Source organism: Lissotriton helveticus, chromosome 3_1 (assembly GCF_964261635.1).
Source record: "Lissotriton helveticus chromosome 3_1, aLisHel1.1, whole genome shotgun sequence".
NCBI lineage: Eukaryota > Metazoa > Chordata > Amphibia > Caudata > Salamandridae > Lissotriton > Lissotriton helveticus.
In genome coordinates, this window is record NC_136061.1 from 1,046,726,894 (window position 1) to 1,046,749,997 (window position 23,104).

General features: G+C 46.1%; 1 protein-coding gene across 4 annotated transcripts in view; it reads right to left on the reverse strand.

Annotated features, from left to right (window-relative positions):
* Positions 1-23,104, reverse strand: part of UBR3 (ubiquitin protein ligase E3 component n-recognin 3) — a 1,992,321-nt gene that overhangs the window by 1,769,302 nt on the left and 199,915 nt on the right. For all 4 annotated transcript variants that reach the window (XM_078681592.1, XM_078681591.1, XM_078681590.1 and 1 more), the window contains exon 3: positions 1,955-2,113. In XM_078681592.1, coding sequence (XP_078537718.1) covers positions 1,955-2,113 — 159 coding nt within the window. The remainder of the gene's footprint in view (positions 1-1,954; positions 2,114-23,104) is intronic.

Genomic DNA, 23,104 nt, shown 5'->3' on the forward strand with positions numbered 1-23,104 from the left:
ACATGCTTGAATCGTTCATGCTCTAAATTTAAAATTCCCCACACGTGGAAAATACAAACGTCACACGCACCATGGAAGAAAATATCTGTATATTGAAAGTCCAACATACTACGTGGATCGGTGTATTCACTAACCCAAATTGGGTATATTTCTTCACTAATCAATTAATGAGGAACGACACGCTCATTTGCGTGCCGTGAAATGCCAGAAGTGAATCAGTTTGACCCGGTTGTCAGAGTCTGTCTGGGAGCAGTAGCGCTCCTAAATTTGATTAGCACCGGCTATGCTGTATTTACAGTTTGTTGTGGGTGAATCTGCCAGTTACCTACTCACATCGGCTGACTCAGGAGTGCCGAACACCAGTCCCCAGAATTTATACTATTTTCCCATCAGGTGATTGGGAGCAGGTGTGACTGTTAAGGGAACACGTCCCGGACGAGCAGCTAATGCGGTCCAACGTAACCCAGGCATGTAGATCTGTTTATGTGAGAGGGGAAATGGGGCAGCCATCTTACAACTAGTAATCGGAAGAGGGATAGCCAAGTAAGACTGGAATCGGTCTTGTTATTCACAGAAGTTACGTTTACAGGACCACAAACATGTGAATTCTGTAAGATGACTAGTTCGTCCAAGGGGAATATATTGAAAAGATTTTTCTGTGTACATTATTTTTTAAATTTATCTGGTGTAAGTTTATGTATCCTGCTGATCAGGGGTCCACAATTCTAAAACTTGTACCACAGGATTTCATAATTAAGGCCAGATGTATTCGAGGAAAGGCGAAATATCCATTGTTGGGCTCTCTGGTTCATGTTTGGATGTGCTTCCAGCACGTATGACTTGTGCAGTATGTTCCTCAGTGAGGAAATGTGTGCTCGCTTTTTTGCAGTGTATTGTGATACGATGTTCATTTATTCTCAGTTTGACAGGGCGGGTAGACATCCCTACGTACTTTTTGTTACAAGGGCATGTGATCAGATAAACACAATTTTTGGTGTTGCAATTTGTGTGTGTTTTAAGAGACCATACCCAATTGGTCTTTAGGTACACCTCTCTAGAGCTTAGTGTTTAATCACACGCCAGGCATGACCCACAAGGTAAATGTCCTGTTACTAGGGGAAGGTCCAACAGTGATCTCTGGTTTGTCCCCTCTTGTCACGTGGACTTGTGTGTATAAACATGTCTTTAAGGTTGGCAGTCCTTTTGAATGTGGATCTTGGTGGTGGAAACGATAGTTGCCCAACTTGTAAGACTGACCAGTGTTTAATTATTTTTCGTATCCTGTTATATTGTGGTGTAAAGGTAGTGACACGGGGCGTGTCCAAGATGGTGACCAGCTAAGTCGCACATCCCAGAGCTCCGCCGGATGTTGTAGGCCCTGCAGGCCAAGAGGCGCACCAGCAACACTCACAGCCAGCAATTAGAGTGACCCGAGTGGGGGGCATCAACGCAATACCGCCCGAGAGACTAATTGGTTCATCAACCGGTTAATCTACATAATCATCTTGATTGTGCTTGAGAGGCGTAAGTTACAGTGAAAAGCTTTAAAGTGCACTGCATCACCCTGCTTTGCTTTCATTTCATCATAGTGGCTTCCAATATTAATAGGTAAGTACTCTAAGATTCATCTTTTTCCAGCATATAGTAATGACAGGTAACAATATTGTGTTCCAAGTGATTTGAGTTATCAGCCTGTAAAAAGGTCAAAGAAGAAGACACCAAGGTGGGGAAACTATATTGTAAAAAATAAAATATTGAGTAAGATGTTTAGTTTGGAAGAGAATTTACATAAAAAGTAAATTTGTGATTCTGGATTATTTACAAATGTGCAAGCATCGAACACCAGCTGCTTGTTGTGCTGCACCAAATTACAATGTCAGCATTGTATTTGCCATGCAGATTCATTTTCTTTGTAAAGTCAACCTCAGGCTAACGTCATTGAAAAAGTACTCACCAGAACAAAGATCTTTGTAGAACTGTTGGTTGGTCAAAATCTGGGTAAGAACAGTTCGCATCGCTCCTCCCATTTTTGTCAATTCCTCAAGGAATGAAATGTGTGGGTCCAGTGCCTGAAGAATTTTATTTAGGTCTTTTTCAGACGGTACATCAGCTGCTACAAAGAAAAATAAATGGATTCAACAATAAACACTTACAGTGATCACAACTGGCCGACTACACTTGTAAGTGGCACACCATCAATTGGTCTCTAGGTTCCCACACAGTCATTCATATTATCAACTCTGCCAATGTTGAACACTGAATTTAGAACTACATTATACATATTATCGATAAACTAGACTATTGTGCATATGCTCTCTACATGTGTGGACCCCATAGTTGCTAAAGTTCTTTCACCCCTGTACTGAGGCCTCTTTTTGATGAGGGGGGCACTTTGCCCTTAGGCTTCAAAAAAGTAACTCAGGCCAAATTCGAGCCTGGTTTTTCCCCTGCATCTTGAGATTCTTAACAAACCCAGGGTTTGGGGAAACCCATGGAGGGAACTGAGCAAACAATAAAGCAACATTTGGATTTTTGTTGGAAAATTGTCCCCAAAAAAGTGCTGTGCGCGAGAACATTTTTTTTCTAAAAATGGCATCAACAGAATGTTTTCTGTGCTAAGATCACCACCTGTTTCCCAGCTTTCAAGAACATGCAGAGTTGTAAAATAAAACCAAATGCTTTTACTACAGTGTTTGTCTTTTTCTAATAGTCCATGTTTCCTATTATTTTTTTATATTCCAACCTACTTACAGGTGTGAAGCCAAGTGGTGAACCCAAACATTTCTGAAAACTAGACACTAATTGTTGCATTAAAAAAGTATGACAAATAGTAAAAAAAAAATCAATTGGTGAAGTTTTCAACTGTAATTTTTTTATTACGATGGTCAATTGACAAAAGTAACAATGACAAATCAGTCAGGCCCTTCTTGGTGCAGGGATATATACTGTTTGTGGCTGTCCATAAGCATGCAATACCCATAGACAACAACTGAGTTACAGCTTGCAACCGTTATTCATTGAGTAACACAGCAATTCGGTATACAACCTTTACCACGCAACTTTTACAACGACCTACCATTACCACGCATTTTTTACAACGCAGGATCCATTACAACGAAGTACCATTACCACGCATGTATTTACAACGCAGGTACCTTTACAACGCATACCATTACAACGTAAGTATTGGTAAGTATATCATTTTATTAAAAATATTATAAGTTTGCGTTTTTGGGTAAAGGGGTATTTTTAGGGTTCAGGGTTAGTTTTGGGTTTTTGGGTAAAGGGGTATTTTTAGGGTTCAGGGTCAGTTTTGGGTTTTTGGGTAAAGGGGTATTTTTAGAGTTCAGGGTCAGTTTTGGGTTTTTGGGTAAAGGGGTATTTTTAGGGTTCAGGGTCAGTTTTGGGTTTTTGGGTAAAGGGGTATTTTTAGGGTTCAGGCTCAGTTTTGGGTTTTTGGGTAAAGGGGTATTTTTAGGGTTCAGGGTCAGTTTTTGGGTAAAGGGGTATTTTTAGGGTTTAGGGTCAGTTTTAAGTTTTTGGGTGAAGGGGTATTTTTAGGGTTTAGGGTCAGTTTTCAGTTTTTGGGTAAAGGAGTATTTTTAGGGTTTAGGGTCAGTTTTCAGTTTTTGGGTAAAGGGGTATTTTTAGGGTTTAGGGTCAGTTTTCAGTTTTTGGGTAAAGGGGTATTTTTAGGGTTCAGGGTCAGTTTTCAGTTTTTGGGTAAAGGGTATTTTTAGGGTTCAGGGTCAGTTTTCAGTTTTTGGGTAAAGGGGTATTTTTAGGGTTCAAGGTCAGTTTTCATTTTTTGGGTAAAGGGGTATTTTTAGGGTTAGGGTCAGTTTTTAGTTTTTGGGTAAAGGGGTATTTTTAGGGTTCAGGGTCAGTTTTGGGTTTTTGGGTAAAGGGGTATTTTTAGGGTTCAGGGTCAGTTTTGGGTTTTTGGGTAAAGGGGTATTTTTAGGGTTTAGGGTCAGTTTTGAGTTTTTGGGTAAAGGGGTATTTTTAGGGTTCAGGGTCAGTTTTGGGTTTTTGGGTAAAGGGGTATTTTTAGGGTTCAGGGTCAGTTTGGGGTTTTTGGGTAAAGGGGTATTTTTAGGGTTCAGGGTCAGTTTGGGGTTTTTGGGTAAAAGGGTAAAAATTAAATATAATTAAATTTAAATTACATTAAATTAAATTGATTAAATTAAATTAAAATAAATAAAATTAATTAAATTACATTACATTACATTACATTACATTAAATTAAAATAATTAAATTAAATTAAATTAAATTACATTATATTAATTTTAATTAAATTACATAAAAAAATATTATATACTTACCAATACTTACGTTATAATTGTATGCGTTGTAAAGGTATATGCGTTGTAAATACATGCGTGGTAATGGTACTTCGTTGTAATGGATCCTGCGTTGTAAAAATTGCATGGTAATGGTAGGCGTGGTAAAAGTATGCGTTGTAACGTCATACATCCCAGCAATTCATATGGTAAAATCTAATGAGATATTTTTCAAAACTAGACATAGAGAGGAGTTCAAGGTGATGAGTGTCCTGCATCGAGTCACCTATGTTTTCTTACCCAGAGTGCCCTGCAAAACCCAACCTTTGGCTACAATCACATTTTTCTCATATTTCAGTGAGGAAAAGTTCTGGAACCTGTTGGTTTCAACAAAATTCCTACCACCTAGTGTTCATACACTTCTCCCGATGAAAACCGCACCCTGACAGGCCTGACACCTGCATCAGAAAAGGCCCAAAGATGTGACACAGAGACGAACAAGTTACTTACCTTCAGTAACGTGCTTTCTAGTGGATATTCTTACCACAGAATAACCTTCAGGCTGGATCGTGAGTTGTTTTTCATATCGGTGCTCGTGCGGGCCACTAAGGGGTGATGGGCGACTTCGCAGTGGTGCCACAAACCCCCGGAACTGACAGAGCAGAGACGCATACAATTGCCACCCCTGTGCTCTGATGTAAATTCCTTTCTTTACTTGCCCTCCGACACGGATCTGGACCTCTGCTCCAGGATGTCTGTTTTCCCACGACTTCCAAGCTTTCTCACAGTGTGTTCGGGAACAATATCCCCACCAAAAACAATAGGTTTCAACCCATGCCATGACTGCAAGAAGCAGAGGACAGTCACAGACCACCACAAGGTGCGTCTTTGGTGTCAAGGTTCTGGACATGACTTAAAGTCATGTGAGAAGTGTGCACTCATGCACACGAAGGCAAACTAAGACCGGAAGGTGATGTGGTATGTTGCTGAAACAAAAAACAAGCTGAAGCCTTGGGTTAGGACCCACTCTAAGTCGAAGAACTGGACTTGGTCCCGGTACCCAGGCAACTGTCACAACCGATCAACTTCGTGCTCCAAGTCCTCCCATACGTAAAAGTCTAAGTCCAAATGCAAGAATAAGAAACTATAGCAGAACTTGACTCCATTCCGGCCTGACTCCAAAGAGAATACAAGAGGATGTCACAACATAATGTGCACTCCCTTGACGTTACCAGTCGCAGAATCAAGTTCTTACCTGGTCCTGATGAGCCCTGCATTTCCTGAGTTGTCATCGATCCTGCAGCAAATCATGGCCTTCAAAGAGACCTCACTTCAAATATTGATAGTGCTTCCAGCTCCCTCAGCTTCTTCAGGCACCATGGAGTTACTACTCGGTGCAGTCTGTTCCGAAGGGACCAGCTATCAACCCATACTGACTGCTGAACCGATTTCCACTCCAGTTCTATGATCCACTTTGGTGCAAACTCCACCAGCACAGGAGGGTCATAAAGGTGCCTATTCTCAAGTCAGACCACTAGCCGATATTGGCTCAAGCTTGACCAATGTTCTACTATAAAATTAAAAAATCCTAACTTGTAGCCATGGAGCCTGACTCTAACCCTGTGCCTCAACCACATTGCAGCTACCAGCACAGTCTTCATTATCAGACCACCCCATATCCCCCCCAAAAAAACATATATATTATATATTTATTTCCCCACTAAAAAAAAACAAAGGTCGCAGGGACATACATTATAGTTAGGCTGACGTTTCCCTCGTACAAAACCAGAGATATTCAGCCGTTATAGTTATTGAGCTAACTATAACTCGCGACCCCGCAATACACTGCTTATGACCTCACATATCACTCATGAGATGGTCAGTGACATCAATGATAACTTCACTGATGACATCTCAAATGACATCACTGATGACATCATCCAGTCACTGGGAGTGTAAATATATATACCAAAGTGAATTGGTGAATCAGTCGGTGTATGACTGCCTGATTGGATGATTCAGTGGGTGTGTGACTAACTGTATAAGTGAGTGATTAGGAGTCTCAGTGAGACTCAGTAGCCCACCAGGTACCTCCAGTATGCGCCAGAGAGCTGCGTTGCAGAAAGGTGTTCAGAGGCCACGCCCCTTTTCACATCACTCTGCAAAGCAGCTCCGTGTCGCTTACTGGAGGTACCTGGTGGGCTAGTTGGCCCCCAGGGACCCTCAGGATTGAAGAGGAATTAATTCCCCAACTTAAACCGCGCCACAGGGTGTGTTTGCACACATGTCAACTCAGGCCCTGCCCCTCCCTTCACCACTGTGCAAACGCGCCCCGTGGCGTGTTTTAAGTTGGGGGATTAATTCCTCTTGAATCCTGAGGGTCCCTGGGGTGCAACTAGCACCCCAGCTACCTCCACAGCGTTGCGTTGCAGAGAGGTGTTAAAGGGGCGTGGCCTCAGAAGACCTCTCTGCAACGCAGCCCCCTGGCGCATACTGGAGGTTCCTGGTGGGCTAGTTGGCCCCCAGGGACCCCCAGCATTCAAGGGGAATTTGTTTCCCATCTGCAAACGCGCCAGGGGGCGCGTTTGCAGAGTGATGAAAGGAGGGGGCGTGAAATCCGGCGTGATGCCATTTTTTTTGTTTTTTTAATGAAGGGGCTACGTAGACCCCCTTCTTTTTCTAATTTTCTGGCCCTGGGGACCCCATCCCCCAGGGCCTGCCCCATATTTTATTTTCAAAAAATAAACCAATTTGGAAGGGGGCCGCCTGGCCCCCCTCCCGAGGCCTTAATCGGCCCTGGGACCCCATCCCCCGGGGCATGGCCTTTTTTTTTTTTTTATTTAAATTATTTTTGAGGGTGGCTGCGTTGCCCCCCTCCTCTGGCCACTTATGGCCCTGGAGACCCGATCCCCCGGGGCCAGCCTTTGTATTTATTCTTTTAATTTTGGGGAGGGGGGCCTGTGGCCACCCTCCCGGGCCACTTCTAGCCCCGGGGACCCCATCCCCTGGGGCTGGCCTTCTCATTTGGGGACTGTGGTGGGGGGGTCCCAATCCCCCCACGGTCCCGCCGGCTCCCCGCGTCCCTCGGGAGCCGGCATTGATTTTCCACATGGGGAGCTGCTAACATGAAGCTTCCCGTGTAGAAAAGCAATTTGGTTTGAATTTTGAAAGAGGGAGCAGGTTTCCTGCTCTCTCTTTCAAAATTCAAACCAAGTTTGCTATGGCAGGGTGGGAGCCGCGAGGCTCCAGCCCTGCCATAGCAAACTACAGTGTCCTGGTGGTGAGCACCCCGGGACACTGCAGGAGCCGGCCCTGGGGGATGGCGGTCCCCAGGGCCATCGAGGGCTCCAGGAGGAGGGCTGCGTGGCCCTCCTCCCACAATGTATAAAACCCCGGGGGGTGGTGATCCCCAGGGCTTAGGGATCCGTCACAGACCTCCCAATTTTTTTAATTAGTGCCCCGGGGAGGTGGCGGTCCCCGGAGCGTGTGGGGAGGGGGGGTTGAAGCCCACCCCGACACAGGTTTAAAAAAAATTTAAAAAATTGAAGCCTTGGGGTGTTGGCGGTCCCCGGGGCTGCGAGGGGGCCGTGAGCCCCCCGCAAATGTGTTTAATAAGCCCAGGGGGTGGCAGTCCCTGGGGCTTGGGGGGGGCCTTTGAGCCCCCCCCCCTCCCACTCATTTTCGAAGCCCCGGGGGTGGCGGTCCCCGGGGCTGGGGGTGAGGCTTTAAGCCCCCCAACCATTTATATTAGAAGCCCCGGAGGTGGCAGTCCCCGGGGCTGGAGGGGTCATGAGCACCCCCTGCATATATTATTGAAGCCCCGGGGAGTGGCGGTCCCCGTAGTTGGGCCCCCCACCCAATATTACCATTGCCACCAGGAATTACTAACAAAGCACGGGAGTCCGCGCTTCTTTTTTTTTTTTTTTTTTTTTTTAATCGGCAGGATCTTGCCATTTTTAAACAAAAACAAAAAATTGGGCCTTGGGGGTCAGGGTGTTTCTACCCTGCCCCGTTTTTGCGTTTTGCAAGTTTTTTCTTCTGTTTTCTTGTGCTTCGGTTCTACCGAGGCACAAGATGGCTGCCAACACTTCCTGGTTTGGAGTGATGACAGCCAATTAGCATACAGCTTGTCATCGGGAAGGTGCGTAGATCCTGCACGGCCATAGATATATAAGTGATTTTACTTTTGATTTTCTCTGCCACTACTGAACGGATTTACACCATTTGACAAAAGGCATGACTCTGAACCAAGGGCTACCTTTTTGCCGAATTTGGTGTAAATCTGTTCAGCAGTTCGGGCTGTAGCTGCGGCTAAATGTTCTTATGGGAAATTGCATGGGGAAAACAAGTTTTGGGACCCCCCTTTTTTCTCGGCCCCCGCTTGACGAATTACTGTGAAACTTTCAGGATGGGAGCGGACCGGAGCGCCCCATGAGTTTTGAAAATTTTGCGAAGATTCATCAACCGGTGCCAAAGTTATTAGAAATAGAATGTTACGGATTTCCTATGGAAAATAGGCAAGCGGGGGCCGAGAAAAAAGGGGGGGTCCCAAAACGTGTTTTCCCCATGCAATTTTCCTTAGGAAACTTTACACACGGCTACTGCCCGAACTGCTGAAAGGAATGACACTAAATTTGGCAAAAAGGTAGCCCTTGGTTCAGAAAGAACTCTTTCAGAAAGAACTCTTTTTGTTAAATGGTAGAACCAAGGCACAAGAAAACAGAAAAACAAATGTGAAAAACAAGAAAAGGGGGCAGGGTAGAAACACCCTGACCCCCTAGGCCTGCGGGATGTGCAGAGGAACTGCGAATCCGGCCGCAAAAAAAAAAAAAAACAACCGTGGAGTCCCGCGTTTTGTTATTAATTAGCCCCTGGGTAGGACAAGTTTCAGGGCAATGTTTATAATGTAATGGGGGCCCAAAGGGGCCCCACAGCCCCGGGGACCGCCACCCCCGGGGCTCTAATTATTATAACTGGGGGTCCCTGACAGATCCTCAAGCCCCGGGGACCGCCACCCCCGGGGCTTTGTACATGGTGGGAGAGGGGCCGCGGGGCCCCCCTCCTGGAGCCCTCGATGGCCCTGGGGACCGCCACCCCCCAGGGCCGGCTCCTGCAGTATCCCGGGGTGCCCACCCCAGGGACACTGCAGTTTGCAATGGCAGTGCGGGAGCCTCGCGGCTCCCGCCCTGCCATAGCAAACTCTGCTTTGGTTTTTGGAAAAGAGAGCAGGTAACCTGCTCTCTCTTCCAAAAACTAAAGCCGATTGGTTTTCCACACGGGGAGCTGCATCTTAGCAGCTTCCCATGTTGAAAAGCAATGAGCCGGCGGGACCGTGGGGTATTGGGGACCCCCCACGGTTCCCAACGGAGAGGGCCAGCCCCGGGGAATGGGGTCCCCGGGCCTAGAGTGGCCCGGGAGGGGGGCCACGCTGCCCCCTCCTCAAAAATAAATAGAAAAAAACACAAAGGGCGGCCCCGTCGGATGGGATCCCCGGGGCCATAAATGGCCTGAGGAGGGGGGCAACAGAGCCCCCCTCCAAATGCTTAAAAATATATATATATATATATATGTGTGACTGGCTGTGTATATACTGGCATGGATGTATGAATAGGTTTGAGAATGGTAGTATGGACGTTGGAGTGGGTGTATGAAAGGTTATATGGGGGTGTGAGTGGGTGCGTCAAGATTCTGATGATTATGTCATCAGTGATGCCACTGACCAGGTCATGAGTGATTATTTAGGGTCATAAGCAGTGCTTTGCAGGGGTGCGAGTTATAGTAAGCTCACTAACTATAAAGGCTGAATTTCTCTGGTTTTGTACGAGTGAAATGTCAGCCCAACTAGAATATCCCTATAACCTTTGTTTTTTTCAGTGAATTTCTAAGATTTTTGAAATGCTAATTCCCAACTATAACGTTCCTGTAACCTTTGGCTTTTGAAGTGTATTTCTATGGTTATTTAGGTTTAGACTGCACAGCGCTTGCGCTGAGCTTGTGAAATCTATCGTTTTTGATATATAAACTCAAGAGGCTTACATCCTGCCCCCTCTCTTTCCTGGCTTTTCATTGGTTCCTGTGCTTGTCACTAACCTTTTTTCCATTTCTATTGGCTGTAGTATATGTTCCTGCATTTACCAATGCTTGTTCCTCGTCTGCTTCTCCTATCAGTTTCTCGTCACCGAATACTGTAAACAAGCGCTTTAGTGGAACTATTTTTGCACAAAGTTCTGCCTCTGTCTGCTTTTTAGGTTTTGCCTGGCGAAAGCTGCGCTCTGCGCAGCTTTTTCGCGCAGGCGAAAACCTAATGAGAACTGTAGTGTGGGTTTGGGTCGGCCCTCGTCATTTATTGGCTGGCTCCATAAATGGAGCATAGCCATTGGACGAGGGGCCTGTCCGTCAATGCCGGACCAGATTCGGGGGCGTTCCCGAGATTCTTTGGCTTTTGCCGACGTCACGCGACGTCAGCCGAAAGCCGGGAACGCCCCCGAATCTGGTCCGGCATTGAAGGCACCCGGAAGAAGTCCAGGTGAGTGCTTGCTTTTTTTTTTTGCTTTTTACCGCTGCCTCGGCTCCCGTTCCCGCCCCCCTACCGCTGCCTCGGCTCCCAGTTCCCGCCCCCCTACAGGAGTCCTCCAGCACTGCACGCACGGTTGAAAGCGGGTCTGGAGTGAGAAAGGAAGCACCTTTTAACCCCTTCAGTGCTAATGACAAGGGTAACTCGTCATGGAGTTTCCATTGATTTCAATGGAAATTACATGAAGAAGAGCAAATAGGCTTAGCATCCAAGTGGTTAAAAAGAAGAAAAGGAAAACGCCGAAGAACGACGCCACAGCTGGAAGTACCAATAATGCCTTTGAGCCAGACAGCTATCACGGAAATGAATGACGTGGGACGGGTATCTTGTCAACCCGGCACCCAGCGCGGCACTCTCTAAAATGGCTGAGCATCGCCAAGAACTCACCTTATATTCAAGGAGAAATAAACGGCTGATGCTAAAGTGGCTAACAATGACGTCTGAATCCGTGTAGGTGAACATGCATTTTCTCGAATATCCGTGGCAACTCATTTTGCACTCATGGTGGCAAGGGCATGAGTTGTCGACAGTTTGCTATGCAACAGCTTGCTCTTTGTTGACTTTTAAGGCCCTTCTCTCTCTATGCAGTAGTTACTCGTGACAAAGTCGCTCGATAGCCCCTCCCTCCCTCTCCTCAGGCCGGCCAGCCGAAGGAAGCAGCCGTCCGCCTCCAGCCAGGGCGGCGCTGGGATTGGCCCAGCCAGCCGAGCCTCCGCCGCGTCATCGGGAGGAGGAGTGGAGAGCAGGAAGCAAGAGATCTGCCGGAAGATGTCCAGGTGAGTGTTTTGTTTTTTTGTTTGTTGCTTTGTCCGTGTGTGTCTGTTCCCGCCCCCCCTCCCCCTCCCGCTGTCGGTGTGTGGCCGTTCCCGACCCCCCTCCCGCTCTCCGTGCCTTTCCTGGTATAACTTACACTTCCCACTAAGTAGGCACAAATACGTGGTGATGCCTTTAGTCGTGACGTGTACCAACTACCAACCAGTCTGAGTGAGAAAACAAACCCTTGCGATCGGGGGCCAACAGGACCGGTGTGAGGACCTCCAGGGGGGCAACCATGGCTGGCTGCGCGCCCACCCCCCAGGGACTCGCACAGCGCCTGGAACAGGACACCTCGCTTCTCAGCTCGGCGCGGAAACACAGCGTGGGATGGGACTTCCAGACAGACGCACAGACAGGAAACAACAGGCGCCCATCACCTCACACCGGCTCTGGAAATAGGTCAGGAGGGAGGTGGGGCCGGCCGGTAGAGTGTGACCCGAGGGGGGCTCGGGACAGGCTGCAGAGACAGGAAGGGAGGAGGAGAAACGCACTCACAGCTCTGCAACAAAGTCGCCGAACGTTTTTGTGCCATTCATGGGCCCTAAGGAGATGTTTGGGAAGAGCCCCTCCCCCCTCCTTCAGTGCACCCCCTCTGAAGGATGAAGGCAAGAGACTGCGCCGCGCGCAGGATGGTACAGACACAGGGGTGTCCGGATCAGGTGTTCCCAACATGGGGGGTCTGCACCCCCTGGTTCCCAACATGGGGTGCCCGCACCCACAGGGGGTGCGAGAGGGGATTTCAGGGGGTGCAACAAAGAGGGGAAGAAAGTATGTACAGCATGCATGATAGGAAGCAGGAAAGACTTCTGTAGAGGCGCGAACATTAATCATGCATTTCCAAGGGTGCGGGACATAGAAGAGGTTGGGACCCCCGGTCTAGGTTCTATCCAGGGTCTGAGTCGGGCCTTTCTCTGGGGCAACCACATTCCATCCCACCCACTGGGCCTTGCCAGGCTTAGAAAAGGCACTGGCCCCCTCTTTCCTCCACTCGCGGCCAATCCCCTGCTTTACCTGTGGAGCCCTTACCCCTTGTATCTAGTCATAGTTGCATCTAGGTAAATCACATTTGTGGCTTTGACAGTGCTCTAGAAAACAACTTCCTCATCAGGGGAGTGTGAGTACGGTGCCTCCCTGCTGGAAAGTCCAGTTCTTCCCGACATTCTAGTAGACAAGTGCTGTCGCAAGACGGTATAGAGGCTCGAACCAGGGTTAAATCTCGACATGGGGTCGGATGAAAGCATTTCCAATTATGGCTGTGAAACATTCTAGGGATCATCCTGCCTGGCTGCCTTATTCCGTTCCTGTCGGATCCGGAGGCCAGAGAGCAGGAGCTGAGAAGACATGGGAGCAGAGAAGATGCGAAACCCTGCATCAAGGTACTTTTTTTTTTTTAATTCTGAACATGTGCGACCCTCCCCCCCGTGTGACGCCCCACCCCACGCCTACCTTGCCACCCGCGAGTTATGCCGGCCGCCACTGATCTCTGCTGCCTGGAATTTGTTGTATTGTACTGGAGAGGATGGCGTTATGTCTGATCATATAGATTCATTGGTTAGTCACAGTACACATGACTGCTGCTGCTGACATTGTGAACCTAGGGTGGCATTGAAGCTTCTGTGGCTACTGGAACCATACAGTAAACCAGGACCCTTTATTGAAAAACAACAAAGAAAAACAAACAAACAAAGTAACTGATTGCAGGGCGCCAATAGCCTAGGACTTCTGTCTCTAACTTGTTTGTGGATTTTACAGCCTTATTGTGGTACTATAGACTCATCATTTCATATTTTATCATCACTGCAGTTCTTATTAAACCATATTGCTGAACAGTCCCACACAGGGAAAATAGGAGAAACACTTAGACAAAAAAAATATTTGTATTTTACGGACAGCTAAAGCCTTTAAGATTCTCACCAGCTTGTTCTTCTTGCAACAGATTTATATAGCGCCACTTATCACCGGGAGAAATTAAGTGATTTGCCCAGAATCACAGGGTGTTGCACCGCCGAGACGAACTGGGATCCCCAGCTCTCGAGTCAGCAGCTCTGGCCGCTGTGCCACATCCTCTCCACTCTTGTGATGCTTGTAAAGGGAGCTGCTTCTTTCTTTCCGGACGGTGATTGAGAAAGCAGCTTATTATTCATTACATAGGCAAAACCAATGCATTACCAATGTCTGTTTATATTGAACTCAATACAGATGTTCAGCCTCTTCTTAATCATTATATTTTCATTTAAAGGATCACAGTAGCAATACAATATCTTCACACAATCTCACACTTTTAATCAAGCAGGGAGCTGCAATCGCATCCCCAAGTCCCCTATTTTCAAAGTGTTAAATTTAACCACTTATTGCTGCTCTTTCTACATCATATCTACTTGGGAAACATGTCAAAAAAGCACAGGCGTAAGTAATCCAGCAGTAAGCACCACTTCTGCTTAGAATATGTATTGTGCTGATTTTTGCTGTATTTAGCGTTCATATGCAGCAGAGACCTAGCCACACTAGGGCGACATGTATATTTTTTCTTTTTTGAAGATGTGTATAACGTAAACTTGGACCAAGGGCACTTTACTTACGAGCCAGGTTAAATTTCATTTTAAAGGCATGGGGGAGATGTTGTGATTTGCCCAGGATCACAAGATGCTGAGAGGAGGCAGGGACTCTAACCACGTTCCCAGTTGCAAAGCTTGCAGCTCTGGCTGTTAGGCCTCTTCACCTTCCCCCGTGTGGTTACAAAGAGTGTGCAACAGCGTTCACATATCTCAAGGATATTGGATTAATTGGGCAAAGGAGTGGGACTAGGGTCACTTTGCTTTAATCTCAGTAATGGGGCGGTGATCATAGGAGCTGAGCTTGAGAGAGCAAACTGAACCTCAAGTTTAAATCCAGATTCCTTAGCAAACAGGCTTTTCACCACAGATCGCTGCAAAGTTCATCCAAACCAACATTTACTTCCTGCAAGTTTGAGCAGGTGGCGTAAAGCATTTCAAATGTCATTCCGGCTGTGGGGAAGGTCAGGGCAGGTCATCAAATGGGATTGGTTCCCTAGTCTGAAATGCATTCTGCAGCCTCGGAATTGTCTTGTGTGGGGCCAGAGGCATTAGCTACCACCCCCTCCTTCTTGGTTGGTTGTAGCTTGTAGGGTACATGAAGATTTGTCTCTGTTAAGTCTGTGGTCAAGCACAATATTCCGCCCTGCTTGCTCTACGGCACCTGTAGGAAATAATAAGATTGTGTTTTTGAACAGTTGATATGGGATACTAAAGAGTGAGCCACTGAGCACACAAACAATGCAGGGAAAACAATAATATTCAATCCGCCAGACTCCGTTGCTCTAAAGCTGTTCCATGGTTAAATAGAGATATTTTTGTATATTTAGATTTTCTGCTGGCTACCATGAACAATAGGTTGTCACCCCAGAGAGTTTGAGAAAGGAGAGGTAACATATAGATATAAGCCATGAAAGATATTGTAAGCCACCACATACGGCTATCTATGCTTTGAATGTCTGCAAAACCCTTAAGATTGGAATACAATATGCATGTATTCATGTAGGGCATCTGTGAGAAGTGATTTGTTTACATCACATAAAAGTGTTTTGTTTCGCACTGTGTGCTACGGAGAAAAAGATCTGCAAGACAAACAATATAGCACTTCCCAGGGAGTAATCGTGAGGTCAGATGTATGTTAGAAGCAACATTTTCAGATTTCAATTGTTACTAGTTTGTGCTAAAATTATACAGTAAGGCGTTCCGGTGAGTTGGTTGGTTCAGGGTTTTGAGTTTTACACACTCCTGGGCCAGAGACCATTTTCATTATGATATTACAGCTGGTTTTATTTATTTATTTTGGGAGAATATCTGTGAAGCCAACATGTACTGGTTTACGTGCTCAAGGCTTGGGAAATATTAGAATTTTATTTTTTTACATCAGACATGCCTTTTCACCATAGGGACAAATTACCTCACTTGGCATTGTGGTTTTAATCTTTGCCTGATTCTAATAATGCTAGGTTTTAATAGAGGCTATGTGATGAAATGTTTGTGTATATATTTAATTAAGGAAAATATCTAGCATCATACTCCCAATTCCTTTGTAATTTTTTTTTATTCTTCACTAAAATCTAATTGTAGAAGCACACATCCTAATCTGACCAATCTGTAGATCTTGGAAAAAAATCAGTCTTTATGAACCTGGATCCCCAGCTCTCAGGTCAGCAGCTGTTCCTGTTGCGCCACAACCTCTCCACTCTCGTGATACTCGTAAGAGAGATGGTTGCTTCGCCCCGGATGGTGATGAATAGAAACAGCTTATTATTCATTACACAGGCGAAACCGATGCATTTCCAGTGCTTGTTTAAGTTGTACTTGCATTTACAGAGTGGTGGAGAAAGGGGGCAAGGCCTCTGACTAGCTCTCAGGATTCACGTTGTGTAGGACTTTCAGGAAGTACGAGGAGGGCTTCTTGGCCACCAAGGTTCCTCAGGAGTAAAGTGGACTTCATCCCCCAACCAGTATTGCGGTAGGAGCCGCGTTTAAAGAGTGGTAGAGAAAGGGGCATGGCCTCCAAAAACCTCTTAGCAATCACGCTGTGTGAGAATTACTGGAGATAGCAGGAGGGGTAATTGGGCCCCTAAGAATGTCCTTGGGGGCCAAATACCCCTCCTATTACCTCCAGTAAATCCCACACAGCAGGATTGCTGAGACCTGGGGAGTGGCGCCCCCCAGGGCCATTTAGAGCTCCACAAGAGGGGCTGCACGGTGGTGGTGATGGTCCCCAGGGATCTGCAATAGACCCCCTTCATTACTGCATTTCTGCGCAGGGGAGGTGGCGGACCCCGGGACTGCGGGGGAGGCCGTAGGGCCTCCACCAGCATGTATTTTAATAAATGGATGGGGCCCAGGGAGGTGGCAGTCTCCAGGGCAGTGGGGGGAGGGGACAAGCGGGTCCGCCCACCCCATTTGAATATAGAAGTGCCTCGGGAGGTAGCATCCCCGGGGGAGGCTGTATGGAGTCCCCCCCCCCCTCCCCATTATATTTGTGTTTCAAAATAGGGTGCCCCAGGGCAGCGGGGTGGGCTGAGCAGGCCCTACGGTTTTGTATGCAAAAGTGCCCCGGGAGGCGGCGATTCCCGAGGAGCCCCCCATTTAGACATCCATTAGACTTTGCATAAGCCCCAGAGGGGGACCCCTGAGCCCCCCTCCTTCATGCCCCCGGGATTTGGCCCACCCAGGAGCTTTAAAAGACGTGGGAGACGGCACGACTTTTTTTTTTGGGCCGTGGATTCGTGGATCCACCCGTGAGTCTCCGGCAAAATTTGAAAAAATGCTATATTTATATAGAAAAATAAAGAAAAGGGGGCAGTGAAGGAACAGTCTGACCACCCAGATATGGTGGGAGGGGTCCCACAGGGACCCTGCTGAGTTTTAAAAGCATTCTTTACTATTTTTTCTGGGTTTCGGCTTCAAGCAGAGTCCCAAGATTGCTGCCAACACTATCTGATGGAACTGTTTGCAGTAAACTCGCGGATCCTACTAAAAATTTGATTGACTGCCAAGACTTGCATCCCCAGATATCTAAATTGTTTTAAAGTTAGATATCATAAAAACTGTCATAAAAAGTACTGAACTAATTTACACCAAATCACAAAAAGCACGTTTTCCATACCAACATCTAGCTTTCTGCCAAATTTGGAGTAATTCCGTTCAGCAGTTCATGCTGTAGTAGTGTTCAGAAAATGAAAAATCCCTGTAGACTTAACAAGGGTAAAATGCGTTTTTGGACCCCACTTATTTTGTTGTGCCCTACTTGACAGATCACCCCAAAACTTTCAACACTGCAGCTGAACCGAAAAGGGGAAGTTATGTGTAATTTGCACAGAGATTCATCAAGCAGCGCCCAACATTATTGGCAAAACAAAAAACATTTTTCCTATGGAAACTATAATGCTAACTGTAACTACCTACTGGCGACCGCCAGCAGGAGAGATAGATAGATAGATAGATAGATAGATAGATAGATAGATAGATAGATAGATAGATAGATAGATAGAGATAGATAGATAGACAGACAGACAGACAATCGAAATTCTTCCCTGCAAGCAGAAAAGGCTAGGTCACTAAAGTTGTATTTATTTAGTAAACCTCTGCCATGGCACATTTCGCCTGCTAACGCAGCCTTGCTCACACAGTGGAGCTCCACTTTGAAACATTGATTTTAAAGAGCACAAGTGAGCATGAACATAGAAAACATACTTCATTGCTTACTATACTTGTGATTTAAACATCCAGGCTATTCACTAAAGCGTTCATAAATATCAGAAATAAAAATTTACTAAAGAACTTCATTTTAACAAAAATATCAAATGTGGAATACATACTCTCAATATTTGGTAATTATCTCAGCATCTTACCAAAACTGAACATGCCTTAACTGCATTGTCGGATTACGTTATACACTGCAATTGTGTAATCAGAGTATATGGTCACAAAATTAACCTTATCTCTAGAAAGTAGTATGTACGCAATTCCAGTTCCATATTTGTATAAATGTGCGTTATTAATTAATGATTTAGGGCCCTTTTTTGGGAATAATACATTCAAGTCCTGACCTAGTAGTCTTACAGGACTATCATAATATACTAGTGCATACTCCAGACTGGCAATATATTTCTCATGCACACAAAAGTAATGGCAATCGATGCCTGTCCAAGTAGCCAACAGTACGAATATTAAATTACACAAACAAAAAATCTCTTCATAACATAAATCTATGATGAATATATGTGGCTCCAAAGTCACATCCAGGGAGGGACGGAGTTGATGCTCAGCTGCGTGACACCACCTACCCATGCTCGCGGGAACTGGTGAAAAAATCTGGCACCTGGGGTATTCGCACGGTAAGGAATCTGCGGTTATGTTATGTTATAACAAGTTTTATTAAGCGCTCAGCTACTCGGACCGAGTGTCCCGGCGCTGTCAGACCCAACACAACACAACACAACCATCACGGCCGAGGGGACTTAATTGCAGAACAACCACGTCTTCAACTCCTTCCTAAAAGACAAAAGGGTCCCGCATTTCCTAAGTGACAGTGGCAGTGCATTCCAGGCTCGGGGAGCAAGATATCCAAAAGAGCGGCCCCCGATGCGAGCACGCCTGACTGCCGGGATAGTGGCCAGTGAAAGGGACGCAGAGCGAAGTGCTCTGGATGGAATGTGAAGTCCCAACCGCTTCCTTAGGTAACCTGCACCAGAGCCATGGAGTGCCTTAAATGCCAAGGTCAGCGTCTTAAACTCAATGCGTTTCCGTATCGGAAGCCAATGGAGGGATTTCAACAGGCCCGCAGCATGAGGCCTCCTGCCAAGGCCGAAGATGGCACGAGCGGCCGAGTTCTGCACCACCTGCAGACGTGAGAGAAGATAATCAGGGAGGCCGAGGTAGAGTACATTGGCGTAATCAAGCCTCGAGCCTACCAAAGCCTGCACTGTACTTTTCCTGTGGGCAATGGATAGAAAAGGAAGGAATTTCCTGAGCATTCAGTATCCTGAAACATTGACCCACCAGGCCCAGGATCTGTGGTTTAAGGGACAAACCGGTGTCCAACTTGACTCCCAGGTTCTTTGCCATCCCGGTCTCCACAGATGGGAGTGGATGTCAGCTGGCCACCAGGACTTCCAACAAGGGTCAGGAGGACACCCAAAAAAAAGGACCTCAGATTTATCTGGGCTGCATTTCAGCTGGTTTATATGAAACCAGCCGAACACAGCACCAAGGCAGTTCTTAATCAGCTCTCCATCAAAGTCCCTATTCTTGCCACAGGTGAAGAGAAGCTGGGTGTCATCAGCGTAAGAGACGATCTGGGCACCACACGCCTCGGCCAGCACCGCCAAAGGGGACATATAAATGTTAAAAAGGGTGGGACTTAGAATCGACCCCTGGGGGACTCCAACCTCCAATGGCGGTACTGCGGCCGAATAAGGCGGGGCCCAGACCGTCTGTTGACGATTCGAGAGAAAGGACTCAAACCATCTGAACACCGTTCCCCTTAACCCAATCTCCAAGAGTTTAGCCAAGAGGCGGTCATGAGGAACGGTGTCAAAGGCCGCCGACAGGTCTAATAACACCAGCAGTGCCTTTCCTCCCTTATCCTGGACTTCCTTGATCGCTTCCAACACCTCTAGCAGTGCCGTCTCCGTGCTCATATTAGCACGAAAACCGGACTGGGTAGAATGGAGGATGCCGTGGGACTCCACAAAATCCGCCAGGACCCCCTGTACATGCTTCTCAGTTATTAGTATCCATCCGAAAATCAGACTCTAGACACGAGAGAAGCACTTCCCTCATGTTCAGACTTTGATTTAAAAAAAGGAAATGCTTTTGATAAATAAACATATGCATTTTCTTTTTCAGTAATGAGAATGACCCACTGACCACCCAATCAATATAGAGGTAGTATTGAGAAGTCAAACGAGTCATCCTTAACAGAGTAATAGTTAATTTCAGTATTTAAGTTGTCAAATATGTCACCGTAGAGACACCTCACGTTGCTTGGCTATGCAAAATACACAAGTATACAGAAGAAAAACAGTGCTCAGTGTGATGATTTAAAAAGCTAAGGACCAAGTTAAAGGGCCACTGCACTATAATAAAAGGAGCAGGGGAAACATATAAAAGCCCTTTAAAAAACACATCACAATGTGTGAATTGAATAAAGAGGGCTGATCAAGCAAAAGTAAGAAATGCTAAAAAGCTGATAAGGAACTTTTTTTATGGTTTACATTTATTTTATGATTTCGGAACAAAATAATAAAAAAATACAGATGCAGCCAGACCTCTTTCCTGGGGTGCTGCACAAAAATATGAGAAACTGAAACAATCCGAACATAACCCCAAACACCCCCCTTTCACTTCCCCCTGTACTTACTCCAAAATAATGTTTTTAAGCGTCATGCAGTCCTCCCGCCTTATCTTCCCACCCCAGGTGTGTACAGTCACCATCAATTGCAGCAAGCGAATGTTCTTGGGGTATGTCAATTCGGAGAATTCTGCAATGAGCAGTGAGATGTACGTTAGCGACAACTCTCGATAGGCTGCTAGCTGAGGAGTCATCACAAGGGTCAGGCGTGCTATACCCCCTATGCGTCATTTTCTGTGGAGCCAAGTGGCATATGTCTAAAGTTACTATGTACCCCAAAGCAAAAGAAATGCTTGAAGAGCCGATCCCAGTGCCAAACCCATTTGCGGTCTTTCCTAGATTTCAGAGGAAAAGGTCAGGGGATTGGAAAGTCCAGAGATCATTTTTTTTGCTGGAAAAGGTGGAAGTTGTATGTCAAAGGACGTGTCAATGTCCATGAGAACTGCATCCAGTATCATGCGAGTTCTGGATAGGCCCAAAAGAGGTGGAGTAAGGTCCCTAGAGCACCACTGCTCCAACAGCAGTCTGCACTATGACTGGGATTTCCCCTGTGTAGTATAGCACGCGTTAGATACCAGCAAACTGCAATGTTACTGGTGGCTTCTATAAGTGTGGTGTTGCGGGCCGTGTGTTGTGCCCTATATTAGATTTTCCCCCATTCCTCATGTGTCAAGGTCTACCCAAACTCAAGATCCCATTGTTTCTGGCCCAGCGTTTTCTCTTCTGTGTGAGGTTACAGCAAGAATGCATATAAGTTGGTGATAATATGTTGCTCTCTTTCCTTGGGCAGTAGTCACTTTTCAACGTGTGTGAGCGCCCATTGCACACTCCTCGGATGTGAGGATGGGTGACCCAGTGGCAGACCTGCAGGTATCGCAGACATTCTGCTTCTAGCAGGCCATAGTTGGCTTTTAGCTGTTCTAAGGGAATGAGCCGTTCAGAATCAAACCTGTGACCAATAGATATACCAGTATACCATGTGCTCCTGGAAACACAGTACTAGTAGTGCTATCTCCATTCAGAGTTGAACTGGGACGTCCATTGTTGAGCAGAAAATTACAATGAGAATTCCCGCCACAAGTAGCAGGGCAAAAGGGAGCGCTCCAAAAACGCTTCCCAACACAAAATGTATGAAAGATGGTATAATTCCGAAAATCAGCTGAAAGGTGCTAACCAAACCAGAGCTGGTGCATTTAAAAAAGTGCACTGTTACTTTTGTATCTTACAAGTTAAAAATGCAGTGGACCAGCTCCCTAAATTCGAGTAGTGTAGAGCAGTGTCTGTATCTCAGACAAGGACCTTGCAACCTGGAGATCAAACACCTCTTTGGCCAAAGTTGAGGCAACATCCATTTTATAAAAACATGGCTTTCAGTTTCTTCAGAGAACCAAACTGTATGTTGGAAACATTTATCAAAGGCCATAGCGCTGCCTCCCTAACTGTGTGGGCAGGTGGAAACAGTACTTGTGTACAACAAGTCACTATGGAATTAACCATCACTAGATAAGCAATGCCTGGTTCCATTGCTCAGCAACCTTGATCATTCAGCATTAAATAACTCCCATTGGAGAGCAGCCTGAACACAGGATAAATGATGGCAGCTGGAGAACCCTTCATACAACAAGACAAGTTCACTACCGAAGCATTGCATGCCCAGTGAAGAGAAATGTCCTGGCAGACTACGGAACCGCTTAACGCATCCTCACAAACGGAACCACTAAGGAAAACCTGTGTCCCTATTCCTGTATCTAAACCTCAATGGTAATTCCCAATACTCATGCACATAACATTCCCCTAGCGCTTCATATCTGCCTACCTGTTGGCATTGGAGACAGTACTGGAATTGGAACGTTGTGACCGGTAGGGTGATATAACCATGGATTATCCAGTCAGTGGATGCTGTCTCAGCCACGGTGAAAGGTAATTGATCTATTTTTTCAGTATACAACATGGTGTATTTGGCATCTCTGTGTGCCATTATTATCGGTCTTTCGTATGCCGAAAACAGACTTTTACTATTGATGTAACGCCATGGCATGTGGTCAGAACATAACGTTTGTAACGTCCAGCTCAGTATTACGACTGACCATGATTGTGACTGTCCATGTTGTAAAATAGCCATGTCTTGCTGTATTAGGTCAATTGCGGAAGACACTATGTTGTCCAGTGAATAAATCCTAGAGAATAATGTGGTCATACCGTTGTCAACCACAGCCTAAGCTTTTCTGTGCCAACCCGGTTGATCTCGCGGAATCTCTCAGCAGCTACCTGTTGAGACATTTTCCACAGCTCGTTGTATATACTGTACAAAAAGTGCTTTTTATGGGGGCTCCAGGGACCAAATAAAAAATCCCTGAGATCCATGTCTTCTGAAAGAAAGAACAAGTGTTGCTTCGCCTGGGAAAGAGTGGAGGCCAAGGATTATGTGGTTCACTCTAGCCAAGTGTACAATTAGTTCATCGTCCATCAGATAGATGTCATCTACATAAGACCATGCCGCCTCATCAAAAT